Source organism: Myotis yumanensis, unplaced genomic scaffold, assembly GCF_028538775.1.
Source record: "Myotis yumanensis isolate MYYU_CA2020_CCGP unplaced genomic scaffold, mMyoYum1.0.hap1 SCAF_15, whole genome shotgun sequence".
NCBI lineage: Eukaryota > Metazoa > Chordata > Mammalia > Chiroptera > Vespertilionidae > Myotis > Myotis yumanensis.
The window spans coordinates 35,988,416-36,006,936 of NW_027223766.1; the positions used below are offsets into that span (position 1 = coordinate 35,988,416).

The 18,521-nt window shown below is 45.5% G+C and overlaps 1 protein-coding gene across 4 annotated transcripts in view; it reads left to right on the forward strand.

Moving 5' to 3' along the window:
* SYBU (syntabulin) overlaps positions 1–16,266 on the forward strand; it is a 103,559-nt gene extending 87,293 nt beyond the window's left edge. For all 4 annotated transcript variants that reach the window (XM_070391926.1, XM_070391928.1, XM_070391927.1 and 1 more), the window contains exons 5-8: positions 3,840–3,942; positions 10,442–10,645; positions 11,952–12,101; positions 14,430–16,266. In XM_070391926.1, coding sequence (XP_070248027.1) covers positions 3,840–3,942; positions 10,442–10,645; positions 11,952–12,101; positions 14,430–15,534 — 1,562 coding nt within the window. In that variant the 3' untranslated portion in view covers positions 15,535–16,266. The remainder of the gene's footprint in view (positions 1–3,839; positions 3,943–10,441; positions 10,646–11,951; positions 12,102–14,429) is intronic.
* Positions 16,267–18,521: the final 2,255 nt, after the last annotated feature.

Genomic DNA, 18,521 nt, shown 5'->3' on the forward strand with positions numbered 1-18,521 from the left:
TGCATATTTTAAATTCCCTTCCGCTTTTCAGCTTGACTCCTCAGTGGCCAAATCTTATTTCCCGTGCTTTGTCCAAGCATTCCCTGTGACATCAGAGATTCCCAGTTGGGTGTCTGCACACAGGCAGATGGGGGCAAACCTTACATATTAAAAGATTAAAAGCTTTCATACTTAATGATATTAAAATATTAAAAGTGTTGAAATTGAGCATACTCTTTGGCTTAAAAATTCTACCTTTGGGAATTAAAGAACTAAGTAGACAAGGATATGAATATGCCCAAGGATACCCGTTGAGGTTAGGCCTGTGTTTAAGAATGTGGACCCTGGGGTCAGATGGCCTGGGTCCCAATCTTGCCTCTACTTCTTATTAGTTGTGTCACTGTTTTTGTGTCATTCAACTTCTCTGCCTTGTAAATGTTCTGACCTCATAGGGTCTGTGCTATCACAAGAAATAAATGACTTAACCTGTGGAAGATGCTTAGGATGGTTTCTGGCATATAGTGTTTGTTACCAATAGTAGGAAAACTGGAAATAGCCTCCATATACGTTGATTTAATGAAACAAAATGTGGGCTGCTTTCAAGATATTCACATATTGAAAGAAAGACAATTAGGTTACGTGAAAGTGTATTAAGTCTGAATTCTAAAGAGTTGTATGTCAAAAGATTATAGTTTTGTGGGTTTTTTTTGGTAGTGGAATTATAGACTACATGTTCCTCTCTGGACCATTGCTATTTTCTAAATTATCTATAAAGGAAATGTATAGTATAGTAAACATTGTCTTTTTAACGTCTTCAGAGTAATAACAGCTAACATTTATTGAAAGCTTACAGTGGAGATCAGGTTATATGAATATATGCATTGCTTGCACTGTCCCTATGAGGCAGGTGCTATGATTACATCTCCGTTTCACAATAGAGAAACTGAGGCACGGGGAGGCCCTGTCTGGCTCAGGGCCCGTATTTTTAGATTAGGTACTCCCTTTGTATGATTTCAGCACCAAAAGAGCAATGAACTACAATAACCTCGTTGCATTCACTGTTTAAAGGAAATGAGTAAAGAGCGCCTCTCCTTCCTTGTGTCTGTGTTGCCAGCTAATAGATAAATTGGGGGGGAGGGGGTGCGGATCAGGTCTCTAACCTTCCTCTTAAGTTATCGTGCTTAGCAAATGGGGAAAGTACATCAGGTGATGTAGTAAAATTGACTTTTCTGTGTAGCCCTTAAATCAGCGGTTCTCAACCTGTGGGTCGCGACCCCTTTGGCGGTCGAACGACCCTTTCACAGGGGTCGCCTAAGACCATCCTGCATATGAGATATTTACATTACGATTCATAACAGTAGCAACATTACAGTTATGAAGTAGCAACGAAAATAATTTTATGGTTGGGTTACAACATGAGGAACTGTATTTAAAGGACCAGAAGGTTGAGAATCACTGCCTTAAATAGAGTGCATTGACTTTACATTGCATTAACCAAACTGGAAATAGTTATAATTTTGCAAATCATAAACTGAAATAGTTGAGAAGTAACATATTTTTTTCACTCTTATATTATTCAGATAGTCCTGAATGCATCTATTGGGTACCCTGAATGAGCCTTCTAATCTCTTTCATATGTGCAGAAGATAAGTTCAAAAAGTACAGGAACACGGTGACGTTAGGGCCTGCAAATACGTAAGAGTCAATTATTTAGTTCCTGTAGCAATGAGGTGTCCCTTCAGTTCAGAGGACTTAATTACCACAGATCAAAGGCATCATGAGGAAACAGTGGATTTTCAGCAATTGTCTGTTTCTCTTGTAGAATTTCCACACTGGGGACTGAGCCTGCAACCCCGGGCATGTGCCCTGACCAGGAATCGAACCGTGACCTCCTGGTTCATAGGTCGATACTTAACCACTGAGCCATGCCAGCCGGGCACGCAGTATCTATTTTTGAAAATCTTCTACCTTTATGATTTAATAACCAACCTGGTAATTTACTAGCATACAAAGCTGGTTGAAGGAGGGTGTCCAGACTAGTGTGTTCCTGGGTACCATGACCAGTCGTGCATCCTTGAGACTGAAATACGAGTTTAGCCAGTGCATTTCTCAGAGGCAACTAATTAGGTCCGGGGAGCTTCTGGAGTTCAATTTATCATTAGATAAAGTCTCTGAAATGCAGAAGGCCTGGCCTGTCCCATCTTGATAAATTGCCAGCCTAATCCTCCCAGAACTCTGCTGGGAGGTGAAATTCACTACTGTCTCCTGTGCTCAGAGATCATTCTTGATCTTTTTCCCAGAAGAGGCCGAACTTCCTGAGAGGTGCTGGCAGCCGGGGGAGGGATCTCTCTCCTTGCGGTTGCTTACCTTCCCCTCTAGCAAATCTACTAGTAATACAAGCCGTCAGCGACAGGACCTGCTCAGCAGTGGGCCAATCTGGCCACATCTTGCACATATGGCTCATCTTGCCAGTTAGCGAGGTGGTAGAACTCTCCCATGTCCCCGAGTTCCCCCTGTCTTACTAAGGATGCGGCGTGGTTCATGCAAGTAGCACGAGGATTTGGGCAGGCTTTGTCACTCACAAACCTCGCACAAATCAGCCTTGGTCTCCTCCATTGCAGAGCAGTGAGATGAATGCCTGCCTTACAACGTTGTCAAAAATATAAAGAGTTAGAAAGCATCTCCTGCAGGGCCTGGAACCTGCTAGGCACTCACAAAGTCGTTTTTATTATAATCATTGTTCACTGCCTGTTAGAAACGCAGGGGATTTAAATGATTCATTTTTTCCTCAACTCACTAATGTGAGCTGGCCCTGGGTTCTAGACCAGAGAGTCAGGAGTTGTGTTGTAGGAGTTGAGAGACAAGGTCAAATAACTGGTACACCTAGGTTTGCTTCCTGAAAGCAAATGGAAGTTCATCTTTTATTTCATCTCTTTCTTCTTCCCACTTATTCTCTCTCGCCTCTCTCTTCCCCTCCCCTCCACTTCCCCAGGCAAGCCCTGGAATATTTTCATTGCAATTTCAGAACCACGTATTTGTTGTTGTTGGAGACGGGATCCATATTAATTATTCTACCACACTCCTAATTACACACCAAACTCTAGTCTGTACTCAAGATACAATGCGATCTTCCTAAGCTAATGAACAATCCTTCCACCACCACCTCCCCACCAAAAAAGCACCTACATTTTCCAGTCTTCCTTTAATTCAGAGGTTCCGTCACTGTGAACTTTTTTTGTTCTGTTTGGAAGCACTCAATGCCTGCTTTTCGTTAAGGTTCTGTTTTATAGCAAAACTGCAGCGCAGTCAGAGAAAGGCCATAAGCAGATAGCACGGTTCCAGCACTTATCTGGAGCCCAGGCTTGCTTGCTTCCTGACCGCTTCTAACTGGTTGATTGTCTCCAGACCCCAAAGTGCCAAATGCAAGTGTGGCTAGGCTAGCTGACTACAAAAGCCCAAAGATAAACTCTCGGAAAAACTATGGGACTGACGGGCACGCTGTTCGTGTTGCTTACAGTTTGGGCCGGCACGTGGATGAGGCCGAGAGGGCCTGTGACTCACAGGGCGGGCGCACGTTTCTCCCCCACGTGGGTCGTGTTGGTAGTCTGCTGGACCCCGGGCATCTGCAGGCAACCAGCCTCCTGTGCTTCCAAGCTGTGCTTACGAAACCGTGTCCTTGTGTGTGCGCCTTCTCTTGGCTGCTTTGGGGAAGACAGCCCAGGGGCTGGGAGCTCTGGAATCTTGGCACGTGCCGAGTTAGAGAGCAAAGGCAGGGCGCCAGGGGCCCCGGGAGGCCGGGAGCTGGCCAGCGCGTCCTGGGTTTCCTTCCCCTCATGCCTCTCCCCCCTGTTGTTTTGCAGGTAGTGAAGCCGATTTTAGCTCCTCGAGCAGCACGGGCAGCATTTCCGCTCCTGAGGTCCACATGTCTGCCGCGGGAAGCAAGCGCTCCTCTTTCTCACGCAAGTAGGCACTGTCTCCTGCTCTGTGATTATTAAGACCCTTTGCACAGGTGACTAATCTGGACTTGATGCTTCTATAGAGCCGCCCAGATGACTGTCCACTCATATCTTATTGGTCAGTGAGTGATTTTTGTTTGTGTTTTAGTGATTAGAAATGGGTGGTTTTCTCTACCTGTCCTCCTGTGGTCACGTGACGTGGCCTCTGTCATCTCTCATCCAGGCCTTGGCTCTGGGTCCAACCCGCTTTCTCTTCCTCACTCGCCTGTGTACTCACCTGGGTATCCAGCTGGCCTTCCAGTTTCCACCCGCCTCCCCTCATGAATCTAGATTACGAATTCACCCTTTCTTTCTTCCAGCTGAGCTTCCTTTTCTTTATTTTTGTGCAAGAAGCATAATGACCATGTGGGCATCCCAATATTTACATGGAGAAAGGGTGAGGGAAGTATGACGTCCATAGGCATGAGTGGCCACCACAGAAAGGGGCAAAAGAACAAAATAGCTAAGTGTGTGGGCTCTGGGGTCAGGCTACACCTTGGTTTGAACAGCAGCTTCACCTACAGGCTGTGTGGCCGCGAGCAAGTTGCTTAGCTTCTCTAAGCCTCAGTCACCTCGTCTGTAAAATAGGGCTATCGTCATACCCACCTCATAAGGTTCATTGTTAGGATTAGATTGGCTGATAGAGGTAAAGTGTGGGCTCAGTGCTTGGAGCACGGTAAGCATCAACAGGGTTCGCCATGGATGCTGTTTGGATTGAGGGGAGAAGACTGGGGGACATGGGAGCCTCTTCACATGGGGTGGGACAGGGATTCTCTGCCACCATCAGTGATGTATTCTACAAGTATTTGTTGAGCATCTACTATGAGACAGGTTCTGGAGATAGGGCAGTAAACAAAATGCCATGAAAATTATATTCATTCTAGCAGGGAAAGAGACAGTAGATGCATAAGTGATATAATTACTTTTAAAACGTGCAGGGAAAGGCTATGGGAGAGTAATGGGGTTTGTGGTGTGTTTCAGATAGGGGGGTTCTGGGAGACCTCGGCGATGAGGTGAGCTCTGAGCAGAGACCTGAACAAAGCAACGGATGAGCCACAAGGCACTTGGGGGTGATTTGTCTCTAGACTTTGGGGATGTCACTTGGCTCTCCTGGGCCGCAGTGTCCAAATGTGTATAAAAGAGGTTGGACTACACGATGTTTTAAGGTCCCTTCCTGGAAGAAAGCTGTCCCATTTCTAAAACCTTGCATTTCCAGGAGTCAGCAAGCAAATAGTTCGATTCCTCTTGGGGAAGCCGCAGCCTGGGCTGATGTTTACAGAGGGACCTGAGACGCACAGTGTAGAGTTTATTGAAAACAAAGCTGAAGCCAGAAAAACCTGTAACAAAAGAGCGAAGCCCACATGAAAAAGCAGTCGTTCTATTCCCAAACACCATCTGTTTTGGAAATAAAGTGCCTCTGAGATCACAGGACGGTGCATATAAACGTTCTCTGTATAAGTCAGATGTGGCTTCCTCTGAAAATAACCCATTTATCTAACCCATTCAAGAAATTAGCTCATACCCATGGTACAGGTATCAAAGAGCAGAGGGCAAGAGGAAAAACAAATGTCCTGAAGAAGAAGCCAAATTTATTAAGCCTTTCAAAGGAATTTCTGTTTGTGGTTAAATTTCAAGGTAATGCCAGTAATGCTGAGTGACTTAGAGAAAATATGCTAGTCTGGAATCCATGATATCTCTAAGTGGTTAAAAACTGATATGATAAACATAAAATAGTTAAATCTAACTATGTGCAAATCAGATGTATGTTTAATAGATGGAAAATTGAAGCTGGAAATGTTCTATCCATTATCCTCACTTTTTTTTTTTTAAATCCTGACCCCAAGACATGCTTATTGGTTTTAGAGAAAAAGAAAGTGAGGGAAGGAGGGAGGGAAAGAGGAAAAAATGAGAGAGAGAGAGAGAGAGAGAGAGAAAGCGAGAGAAAGCGAGAGAACGAACAGTGACCAGGGAATTGAACCTGCAACCCAGGTATGTGCCCTGATTGGGAATCGAACCCGTAACCTTTCATTGTACAGGATAACACTCCCACTAACTGAGCCACACCAGTCAGGGCCCTCACTTTTTTTTTTTTTTAATCTGACCCAGGCACAGAGCACCGTGAGTAGATTTCTATGATGGAATAGCTCAGCATTTCACGTAGTCTTTGTGATCCACACATTGAGGGCAACTCCTCTAGATGGGCCAGTATCCGTGCCAAATTCTGTAATAGCTGTGATCTGTTTAATTGGCTCATTCCTCCTGTTAGAAAGGAATTTTCTGTGTGGAGAATTAGCTCCTGGGAGAAAGCATGGCAGGAACATTGGCAAAGGTGGGGTGGGAGGAATGAGGGACAGGTGGAGTTGGGGAGAATAGTTTTGATAGGTGATTTTAAAAACAACATGTTAGAGATTTGCAAATGATCTCTTCTTATAGAAGGCCAACTCTGCTGATGTATCTGAGGCATTCTCTTCCTTAAACTAAAACCCTATCTGATCAGAGGCAGACGGAAGCGAGAAGAAAAGAAGGGCTTGGGATTTGGAGTCAGACAGACCTGAGTTCAGCCTCCACTGTTTATTAGGTGCCTGACCTGGAGCCCTGAGCCTCAGTTTCCTCTCCTGGAAAATGGGGTAATAATGGCATCTACCTCCTGCTGCTGTTGCTGGTGGTGGTGGTGCTGATTATGGTGATGATGATCATTCCAATTTGCTAGGGCTGCCATGACAAAATACTACAGACTAAGTGGCTTAAACAATAGAAATTTACTTCCTCACAATTTTGTAGACGATTAGTATGAGATCGAGGTGTCAGCAGGTTTGGCTTCTTCTGAGGTCTCTCTCCTTAGCTTGTAGATGGCCGTCTTGTCCCATTTTTTCACCGTCTTTACTCTGTACCTGTCTGTGTTAAATTTCCCTCTTCGTACAAGGACAGTCGTCAAATTGGACTAGAGCCCACCCTAGCAGCCTCATTTCAACTTCATTTCATTTTTTGAAAATATATTTTATTGACTTTTTTTACAGAGAGGAAGGGAGAGGGATAGAGAGTTAGAAACATCAATCAGTTGCCTCCTGCACACCTCCTACTGGGGATGTGCCCGCAACCAAGGTACATGCCCTTGACCGGAATCGAACCTGGGACCTTTCAGTCTGCAGGCCGGCGCTCTATCCACTGAGCCAAACTGGTTAGGCCTTCATTTCATTTTAAAAGCCCCTTTTTCAAACATGGTCACATTCTTAGGTACTGGTGGTTAGGGCCTCAACCTATGGATTCGGGGACACACACAATTCAGCCCATAACAATGATGATGGTGATGATGGTGGTGTTGATAAGAATGTTACCTGAAGGAAAGGACAACAGCTAGGGAATAGAAATTCACCAGGGCCCCTCCAGAGGTTTCCATCTTCACGTCTCCCTGTCTCTCACTTTCCATTTTTCCTACTCATGTTTGCAGGCCTGGGGTGGGGCCAGCAGAGTTCTGTCTCTCCCCTGTGGACTTCATTCTTGTTCACCAAACCAGGGAGGTTAGGTGGGCTGAGGAGGATAGCATTGGTTTTGCCTGTTCACAGCCACGACCAATATGGAATCCCTGCTTCTCCTTCCAAATGTTTTATCATCATCCATGATGACTTTGGATTAAACTAAATGTAAGGAACAGAAGAGACATTTTTAAGTATGTACTTTCTCTTAAAAAAAAAGTTAGCTGTTACAGTCTAGTCATTCATTTCCTGAAATGCATGTGAATATATTTGAAGTCATGTTTAATAGCTTAAGAGTTTTTGCTTTCGTCTGTAAAGCAGATGAGTTCTTACAAAATCCCCATCTACTTGAATGTGTGTCTTAGTCACATACTACACTGAAGAAGGCAGTGGCAAATTCTTCAGGTAATAACCACATACATAGCCAGTCCCTAATGTACCTGTTTACAAGCTCAAAACAGTATATTCCACTTGGGTAGAGTAGGAGGCATTTCTGTAGCGTGAAAAGACCTGGATTTCATTCCCCGTTCAGCTCTGTGTTCTTGAGCCAGTTTTTTTGTTTGTTTGTGGGTTTTGTTTGTTTTTTTTTCTCTCTGAGCCTCAGTTACTTACTGAGTACTTCACGGAGTATTTCACTGAACACACAAGGGAGATAACCTCTGTACCAGCTTTATATCCAGCATGACGGTCAGTTACATGAAACAGTGCTCATAAAGCACCGGGAACAGGGCTGGAGTCACAGGAGGTCCGTGGTGAAGGTTGACTCAAGAGGATTCCCCAGGTCACAATTAGGGAGAGTTCCTTCGTGTCTGCCCTGACTTGTAATGGCTAATCCTCCAAACTCCTCACAGCCACAGTAAGAAGCAGTCTGGCCAGTTGGTGCCAGGCCTGGAAGGGACGTATGAAGAAGCAAATCCAAGGCAGGGTGCATGTTCTTTGCAGCTACTCCCGAGGCCCTCCCACCCCCGGGCTGCTCAAGTTGGTTTGTCACAAAGCCGTCAGCCCATCTGTTCTCTATAAAGCGCCCCCTTTTCAGGAAGAGGAGACCGAGTCCATTTGCATGATTTCAAAAGGAAAGAACCTTTTAACTTTCCAACGTGGCGATGTCTCCTTTGTGTGTGATTTATGGGTTGACAGCTAGTTGACATTGTGTTTGATTTTAAATAATTGTGGGTTGGGAGCCAAGTGCACCCACGTGCACGCTCACATTCCCGTTCACACACGTTTCTCATTGAGATGTGTCAGTTGGACACGGCGGTAATTAAAATGGCAAGTGGAGGATCGTCAGAAAAGCAGGACTGACTGCTCTGTGTCCTCCTGTTCCAACACTCTTTTCAGAATGTTCCCCTGGAACCAGATTAACAGGGAAGTGGAAACAAGTTTCTTCTCTAATGACACCCTATAGTTCAATTGCCCTGAACAGCTTACCAAATGCCCTCACATGCATTCTTTGATTTTTCATATCAACTCTGTGAGGAGGACAGGAGAAGTTATCATATATCCCCGTAGGTTAAGTTCCTTCTACGTGGCAGTGCCAGGACATAAACCCAATGTATTCAGTTACCAGTCATCCAGGGGCACCTAGTGCAGTGGTTCTCAACCTTCCTAATACTGCGACCCTTTAATACAGTTCCTCATGTTGTGGTGACCCCCAATTTCATTGTTACAAATTGAACATAATTAAAGCATAGTGATTAATCACAAAAATAATATGTAATTATATATGTGTTTTCCGATGGTCTTAGGCGACCCCTGTGGAAGGGTCGTTCGACCCCCAAAGGGGTCACGACCCACAGGTTGAGAACCGCTGACCTACTGTGTGCCAGGCAGCCGCGGGGATAGGAAAGGCCAGGCTGTGTTTCTGCCCACAGCATGCCCTCATCTCCGGGAAAGGAGGGTTGGAGTTGTGATGCATTGTGGTTCGTTTCACGTTGGAAGTTTGCACAGAGTATTAGGGAGCAACAGGGAATGGCACCTACACCAACCTTGGGAAGGAAGAATCCAGAGAAGGCTGCTTGGAGTAGGTGCCCATCAGTTTCGAAGTAGGAGGTACCCCAGAGGCTTAGTGTAGGGAGCAGAAGGAGAATATTCTAGGCAGAGAACATTAGAAGCTTAAAAATATAAAGGTGTTGGAGAGCGTGGATTGTCAGGAAACTGTAAGTCGTTTGGAATGCTGGGATAGAGGGAGGAGCGGGGCGTGGCAGAGGAGGGGTGGGACAGGGTGGCGGGATTGGACCTTTCGGACATGCTAAGGAGTTCGGCCTTTATTCTGGAGGCGGGGGAGCCAGTGAATGGCTTGGGGGAGGGCAGTGATATTCAAATTCCATTTTGGAAAGGCCACTCCAGCTGCAGGGCCAGCCTCCTTGCCCGAGGGGTCAAGACAAGAGGCCATGGAGCGAAGAGGGGGCTGTTACAACATTTCAGCAGTTAAATGATAAAGGTTATGCTAAGTTATTGGGGATGGAAAGAGAAGGGGAAAAATAAGTGGTTAAAATTATAGACCTGATACATGTATGTGGGCTATGTTTATTGTTCTATTTTCTCCTCCTTCTTTATGGACAGTCCCCTACTTCCCCATTCTCCAAATGAGCCAACCCACCTGAACCCACCTGAAGCTGAAACAGGTGTCCGGGAACAAACACCACATCTTCAAAACTGCCTCCAAAATGAACCTAAACCAAATCAATATTTACATGGTTTGTGTTCCGAGCAGGCTGCTGGGTTTAATCCAAAACAAGCTTTGTGGTCAGAAACCATTTGAAACAACAGCAGAGGGAGAGGTTGCCGGTGCCAAGGGCACCAGGAGAGAAAGTATCGGGCAGGTGGGAAGAAGGCTGCTCACAAGGGCAGTTTGCACCAATAATTACATCGCCTCTTTCTAACTCTGTAAGTTGGATTTCCTTAGTAGTAACTACCTCTAAGGAGTAAAGCATTAGCAGTGGCCACCAATAGCCTCGAGGGTTTTAACATTTTTTTTTCATGCTCTTCCCTCAGCCGAGGTCCCCACGGGCGGAGTAATGGAGCTTCATCGCACAAGTCTGGCAACAGCCCACCGTCCCCACGCGAGAAGGACCTTCTGTCCATGCTGTGCAGGAATCAGCTGAGCCCTGTCAACATCCATCCCAGCTATGCGCCTTCTTCCCCAAGTAGTAGCAACTCTGGCTCCTACAAAGGAAGTGACTGTAGCCCAATCATGAGGTGAGTACTGATCATCTTTCAATTCATGGTTCCTTGTTCGTCCTACGCGGTAAGTTTTCTTTTAAAAATAGTTACGCAACACTTGATCTGCTGTCTTATTCTGCAACAAGACACTTCTTTCCCACACTCAGCTCATTGTTTAAGGGCTGCTGCAGGAAGAACGCCAGCCACAATCTCTCTTAAGTTTCAGCAATCCAAGTGGTGAGTGGGTAGGGAGGAAAATGGAATCGCTCATGTGTTCATTTAGATACCAGTTATGTGCTGAGTACCACGTTGTGCCAGGTACTGTGTGACGTGCTGGGAATAGAGCAGCGAGCAACAGAGATGGGCCCTGTGTGTACCACCCAGAGGAGAAGAAAGACCTATCTCATGACAACAACTCATTAAGATTATTCTGCAAGTAGATGTGTATGTAAAAGGTGGCCAGGGGTCCCACTCTGAAGGGATCGCTGAGAAAGTGAAATTGAAATGAGATCTGAAGGTCAAACAAGGAATGAGTTAGTCCTTGAGGGATGGGGGTGGGGAAGCAGAAAGAAGGAGCTGCACATCCAAAAGGGCCAGGACAGGAGGAACAGAGGGCTGGGAGCTGGACTCGGGCCCTCTTGGATGGAGTGCAGGCTCAGGGTGAACAGGACGAGGGCAGTGGCTTGGGCTGGGTCCAGAGTCAGGGAAGAAGCTGCCAGCCGTCCTCCTTCAGCCCCTTCCTCTGGGCGTCTGTTCTCATCAGTCAGCTCTCCTACAGCCTGGCAGGGGCCTGGATTCCAGCTCCGGGTGGTCTGTAGATCATCAGGCACCTCTCTTACCAAACACACTCAGCCTCATTCCGTCAGGAGGAGGAAACTGCCCACCGAATCAGCACACTCACTCCAGGGACTGGTTTCAGAACAATTTGAATTCAACGCATAACAATTAAGATCTTAAGGGCACATTGTGTGGAAAGTTAGGTCATCTCGCTCCCTTCCTTCCCTCCCGCCTGCCCTCACTCATTGTCCTTTAACAGCCTGCTACTCTGAACTGGCAGGCAAGCCCTGGACCATTGTGTATTATTTTGTCTGAGATCATTCAGAAGCCATAGAAAATCCTCCCTCTCCCCTGTCACCCTCCCCACACACTACCCTGATATTCCATGTAATGAACATCCTAAGACTGGCAGGTATATTGCCATCCCCTTTCATGGTGAGGTCACACGTTACTGAGGTTTAATAAGATCTCAACACACAGCCGCCACTTCTTCTCAAGCTCTTTTCTGTGCCTTTCTTGGCCTTTTTATACTAAAGGTAACATTCCGTTACTTGGGCTGTTTCAGGCGGTCTGGAAGGTACATGTCCTGTGGAGAGAATCATGGGGTGAAGCCCCCAAATCCAGAGCAGTATTTGACTCCTCTACAGCAGAAAGAGGTGACGGTGAGACACCTGAAGACCAAGCTGAAGGAATCTGAGCGCCGACTCCACGAGAGGTGAGTCCCAGTTCCTCGCACAGGGTGGTTTAGGACAGTTGTTGTTTTTGTTTTGTTTTGTTTTGTTTTTCTATAAAATGAAATATGAAACTACACTGTAGAAAAGTGGAAAAGAAGAAATGTGATTTCATTTCTGTCATATTTCATAACTCAGTCTCAGAAGCTTTGGCTGTTTCAGGAGTTCAGGGGACCCTCCTTGGTTAGAGGGGACTGCCTACCTGCTCTGGGTGTGAGCAGCTTTGACAGGAGGAGTTGGGTGTGTGCCATTTAAAAATAGTCAGGAACACTCAGAGCAACAATCCATACTTCCAGCCCAATGGGTCACACACAGGGAGCCCCTAGTAAGCTCTGTTTATTTCTGTGAGAGAGTGGATGGCTGTGTGCACTGTGATTCCTGCCAGCTATTTCTGTGCTGAAGGAAGAAGTTCATTATTCTTGGCCAAGTGTTGAGTTAAAAAGCAAAACAAAGCAGCCCATGCTTAAGAGATCTTATCTCGGAGAGAAGAGACCTTTGACAGTTGGAGCAGATGAGATTCTCTCCTTGATGGTTTTCCCCTGGAACATTTTAGGATGGATGAGCAGAGCTCCGACCAGGGTAGCTGTGAACCCAGGATAAGGTTGCTCGGAGTCAGACCCTATTTTCTGGAAGTCTTTGGGGTATGATTTGAGGAAACCATGAGAGGGTTTGAGCAGTCATGGGAGGGAGAATATTCAAGCCTAAGCTTAAAGCAGAAAACTGACATCTCTTCAGATATGTCAAGATCCTCACTGCCAGGTCTTCATATCCCTGAGAATGTGTGGACATAGGAAGGCATTATATGTAAGGAAGAAATTTTCAACAAAGATCTTGAAGTAGAGTCCTTTAAGGGATCTAAAAACATAGGCTAGATTCTCTTCAGTGTAGGATGGATCTGATATCATCTTACCTAAGAGAAGATAGAATAATCAATTTTTCACAAAGTCCTTGCAACATGTATTATTTTATGATTTAATTTTTTAAAAAAAATTATCATTGGAATATGATGAAATTCTGCCTTCTTAGATAGGTGATTGAAAGTGAAATGGGCCCAGCTGGAGTGGCTCAGTAGTTAAGCATCAACCTATGAATCGGGAGGTCTCAGTTCGATTCTCAATCAGAGCACATGCCTGGGTTGTGGGCTCCATCCCCATTGTGGGGCATGCAGGAGGCAGCCAATCAGTGATTCTCTCTCATCATTGATGTTTCTATCTCTCTCTCCCTCTCCCTTCCTCTCTGAAATCAATAACAATATGTATATATTTTTTAATGTGACATGAACTTTCCTTCCACAAATTACCTATATATATAAAAGGCTAATATGCAAAGTGTCCCCTTGGGTGTTTGACCAGGAGACTGGAAGTTCAATTGCTCACTATGACCTACGCTGACCACCAGGAGGTGGCACAGAATGAAGGAAAGCCTGATCAGCCCTGATCGCCAGACAGGCCTAGGGACCCTACCCATGCACAAATTTTGTACACCAGGCCTCTAGTAGGTATATAAATGGATAACTGAGAGACTCTAATATGTTCTAATAATAAATTTTCAAATATTAAGGTTGGTCTTTTTAAATATATTTTTATTGATTGCAGAGAGGAAGAGAGAGGGAGAGAGATAGAAACATCAGTGATGAGAGAGAATCATCAACTGGCTGCCTCCTGCACACCCCCTACTGGGGATCAAGACCACAACTCGGGCATGTGCCCTGACCAGGAATCGAACCATGACCTCCTGGTTCATAGGTCGACACTCAATCACTGAGCCATGCCAGCCAGGCTCAAATATTAAGTATTAAATAAGGTAAAATGCTTGTAAAATACTTAATGCAGTGTCTGACATGTAGTGATGCTCCAAAAAGAGGGGAAAAAACAATAGGAGTGTTTTTTATTCTGATTCTAGTTACTAGAACAGGGGTCCTCAAACCTTTTAAACAGGGGCCAGTTCACTGTCCCTCAGACCGTTGGAGGGCCGGACTATAGTTAAAAAAAAAAACTATGAACAAATTCCTATGCATACTGCACATATCTTATTTTGAAGTAAAAAAACAAAACGGGAACAAATACCATATTTGTATTTGCATGTGGCCCGCGGGCCATAGTTTGAGGACCCCCATACTAGAATTATTTTAGCTATTTTACAGTTGGGGGTGGCTTATTTATGGGTATTAACCTGGGAAAGAAAAAATGTCAAAACTGATTTAATTAAGTCTGTGTTTCAAGTGGAAGAGCTTGGTCATTTGCCTGTGTGTCAGCTGGCTCAGAGATGACATTTTTCTCAGCCTCATGGGTGTGCTCCTCTTCTCACTGCAGGGAAACAGAAATTGTGGAGCTGAAGTCCCAGCTGGCCCGGATGAGGGAAGACTGGATTGAAGAAGAGTGCCACCGGGTGGAGGCCCAGTTGGCCCTCAAGGAGGCCAGGAAAGAGATCAAACAGCTCAAACAGGTCATCGAGACCATGAGGAGCAGCCTGGCCGATAAAGACAAAGGCATTCAGAAATACTTCGTGGACATCAACATTCAGAACAGGAAGCTGGAGTCCCTCCTGCAGAGCATGGAGCTGGCGCACAGTGGCTCCCTGAGGGATGAGCTGTGCCTGGACTTCTCCTGCGACTCCCCGGAGAAAAGCTTCCCCCGAGACACCCCTATTGGCCAGACGGCAGATGGGCTGTCCGTGGAAGAGCAGGTCACAGAGGAAGGGGCGGACAGTGAGCTGCTGGTGGGAGACAGCATGGTGGATGGCTCGGATTTGTTGGATGAGCTGGCAACGGCCACCGCCACCCAGGCTGGCGACCTGGAGCTGCTGCATTGCACCCCTGGGGCAAAGGTCCTGGCGATCATCCCCACGGAGGTGGGTCCAGAGGTGGGCCGTGCGGTGGTGGAGCGGGCTGTGCAGACCGACGTGGTGCCCTACAGCCCCGCGGTCTCGGAGCTCATTCAGTACGTGCTCCAGCTCCAGGACCCCTGTGCCTGGGGCTCAGCATCGCCTTCTGAGTCCGCAGCTGATTCCACAGAAAGCTTCCCGGAGTCCATCTCCGCGTTGATGGTTGATTTAACTCCAAAGAATCCAAACTCGGCCATCCTTTTGTCTCCCGTGGAGACCCCAGACGCCACGGTGGAGGCGCAAGCTCCTGCAGATCGCCTCATGAGAGAGCTGGATTTTGCAGGTTGCACAGAAGAAAGGCTGGACGGCATCATCCCGCGGGCCCCGGGGGCCGTGGGGAGGCAGTACTGGAGCCGCAGTTTCCTGGTGGATCTCCTGGCCGTGGCTGCCCCCGTGGTGCCCACCGTGCTGTGGGTGTTCAGTACTCAGAGGGGGGGCACGGATCCCATGTACAACATCGGGGCCTTGCTCCGGGGCTGCTGCGTGGTTGCCCTGCACTCGCTCCGCCGCACCACCTTCCACGTCCAGACCTAGAGAGCAGTGGTGGTTCCGTGTGCCAATGGGTCCCAGGAGGTGTGGTGCCAGGTGAAGAAGCAGCAGGTCGACCCAGGGCGGTCTCTGTTCTGTCGTGTTGCTCCTCGGTATTTGATTTGCACTCTGTTTAGTGGGAGCCTGTTCCCTGTGGAGGCCCGGAGGTGTCTTCAAAGGCATGGAGACCTGGTTCAAGTCAAAAGCCCCACCCGTGTGGTGTCGAAAGCATGCTCGTGACCCTGCGTGTCGTCAGAGGTGCCCGTTCTTACCCTGGTGGTTCAGGAAGAGAAAATGCAAAGTTTGCACTTTCAAGACAGCTTCTGTCCTGCCGGCATGCGATCTCCTTGCTTTGCTTCGTGCTGTTTTCCAATGTGTGATTGTTCCAGCATTCCTGATGGTCTTGTGCATAGCAGGGGACTGTAACCAAAAATGAACATGTATTTGCGCCCTTGGTTTGAAGAAGTCTTGACTAATCCTTTAGTGTCTTCATTGGGGTTGATAAGGTTTGAGTGTTTGCCGTTTTCTACTAAATGTAGCTCCAAAGTCTAAAAATGGCTTGTTTGTTCTTAAATCTGTTAATTGATGAAACTGTCTGTAAGTTTACAGTGTATTAACTTATTTTTTGCTTCTTATATATAGTGTTTTATTGGAAATGGTTTGTAACCAGACACTTTGGCATGATGAAAATAAAGATTAGTGTTTCCAGTTAAATAAATGTTTTATCCTCCTATAAAATGATGATCTCTGCAGTTTTATTTTAATAGATAAAGATTAAATGAGTAGCAGATCCTTCCATGGTTATCAATAGTGGTCTGTAAAAATGGGATTAATTTTAGAAATTAGAAAGAGGAAACATAATTATTAAAGGTGAGGATTTCCTATCCTGTCTTTTTTAAAAAAAACAACATTGTTTCTGAGTAAAAGTAGCTTTGGTGGTTGGTTTGTTTTTAAATTACCCATACACTTGTTTTTCCACATATTTATTCAGAAAGGATATGTTGACTATTTTCAGGAAAGTTGTGTTGATTTTTTCCCAGGCATGTTAAGGGTGCAGAGAGGGAGAATATGCTAGGACCATACTCCCTCCTCCCCTTGGAATAATAGGGTGAGGGTAGGTGGCTGGAGAAGGATGAGATAGTATTTGATCTGTATTCATTTCTTTACATCAATCTTGGGAAGTGGGTATTACTCCATTTTACAGAGGAGGGAGCTGAGCCTCAAAGACGTGCTCAGAATGTCGTAATTCATCTCTGAAGCCAAGATTTCAAGGGTCAGCAACACAAATACCTTTCCACTTCACCACACAAAGGGAAGCGACCTGGAGAATATCCTAACTTCTCATTCAGAAACTCTTCTTCCATGTAGAACTTTTTACCTTTAATACTATATTTTTTATCTACTATGCCTTGGTTATTGCCCATCCCCCAATAAAATATTAACTCTCTGAGGGCAGGAATCTGTGTTCTGTTTTGTTCATAAATTATGTCAAAAATTTATATGGTACATAGTAGGTGTTAGGTCCACGCCGACAGGAGCCAGGTCAAGAGAAATGAGTGTTTAAGAAATTTTATTACATTCTTGTCTCAGCCCTTCTGTTCACAGATGTAACAATACATTATAAATTTTGCTTTTTAACTTCATTCAGCCTGGTTCCTCTCAGCATCGACTTAACAGTAGGGATTCTAGCAATAGCTGTTAAATGAAATAATTTATCCAACAAATTCTTATTGGGTGCTCACATGCTAGGCACTTTACTGGCTTGGTCTTCAGTGGTGGAGGATACTGTTTCTTCCTTGAGAGGTCTTAGATTCTGCCTGTGAAAGACATAAAATATGTCAGCAAGATCATTTTAAATAGTGGTAAGTGCTTCCAAGGAAATAAACAAGGTGAAGGAAAGGAAACATTAGCGCTGATGGGTGAAAAAGAGCCTGTCACATGAAAATATGGCAAATAAAATGTTGCAAAAAGAACAAATGCAAAGGCCAAGAGTCAGAAAAGGGCTCAACATTTTATAGGGGCTTCAAAGAGGCCAGTGGCTAGAGCAGAGGGAAGGAGAAGAGGAGGTTTGAAGAAGTGCACAAAAAGCTAGTTCATATGGTGCCTTGTAAATCATGGTAGGGTTGGGTTGAATTTATTCCCAGTGCAATGAGAAATATTAATGGACTTTAAACAGAACAATAATATAATTTGGTTTCTTTCTCCTCCCCTTCTCTCCCCCCACCCCCGCTGGCTCCCCCCCCCCCCCCACCTTTTTCCTCTTTACCCCCCTTCTCTCTGGCTGCATTGTAAGCAGGCAGGAGCAGCAGAAGCAGGGAGACCATTTAGAGATCTATTGTAAATAGTCCAGGTGAGTAATTATGACAATTTGGAGGTGGATATAGAGAGTACGTTGAATAACTGAAGATATAGCTTTGAAGATAGAACTGTTGTGATTTGCTGATAGATTAGATGTAGGAAGGGGGTGAGGTAGGGTTTAAGGAAGAGAGAAATTAAGGATGGATGATTCTCAGGTTTTTAACTTGAGCACCTGTGTCAATGGTGGTGCCATTTACTGAAAGTATAAAGAGATTGAGAAAAACAAGTTTGGGAAAATAAATTTGAGATGTCTATTAAACACCTGTGTGGAAATGTCAAGTGAGTAATTGCATATTTATATGAATGTGAAAATCATGGGAGTTGTCAGGGCTAGAGCTATAAAATTGGGGTTCTTCGGCCTTTCTTTACTATTTAAAACCATGGGATGGATGAAATCATCCAGGGAGAGTGTAAAGAAGGCCAAAGACAGTCTGGGGCACTTCCACATTGAGATAGAGGATGAAGACCCAACAAAACAGCCTGATAAAAGGCAGCAAAAGGTAGCAATTGTTTGCCTCAACAATAGGAGGCAAACTAGTGCATGTAGTATTATGAAAACCAAAAGGGAGAGTGATTCAAGAGTGGACCGGTCAACTGTGTTGAAATCCTACCAAGAAGCTGAGTAACGTGAGAAC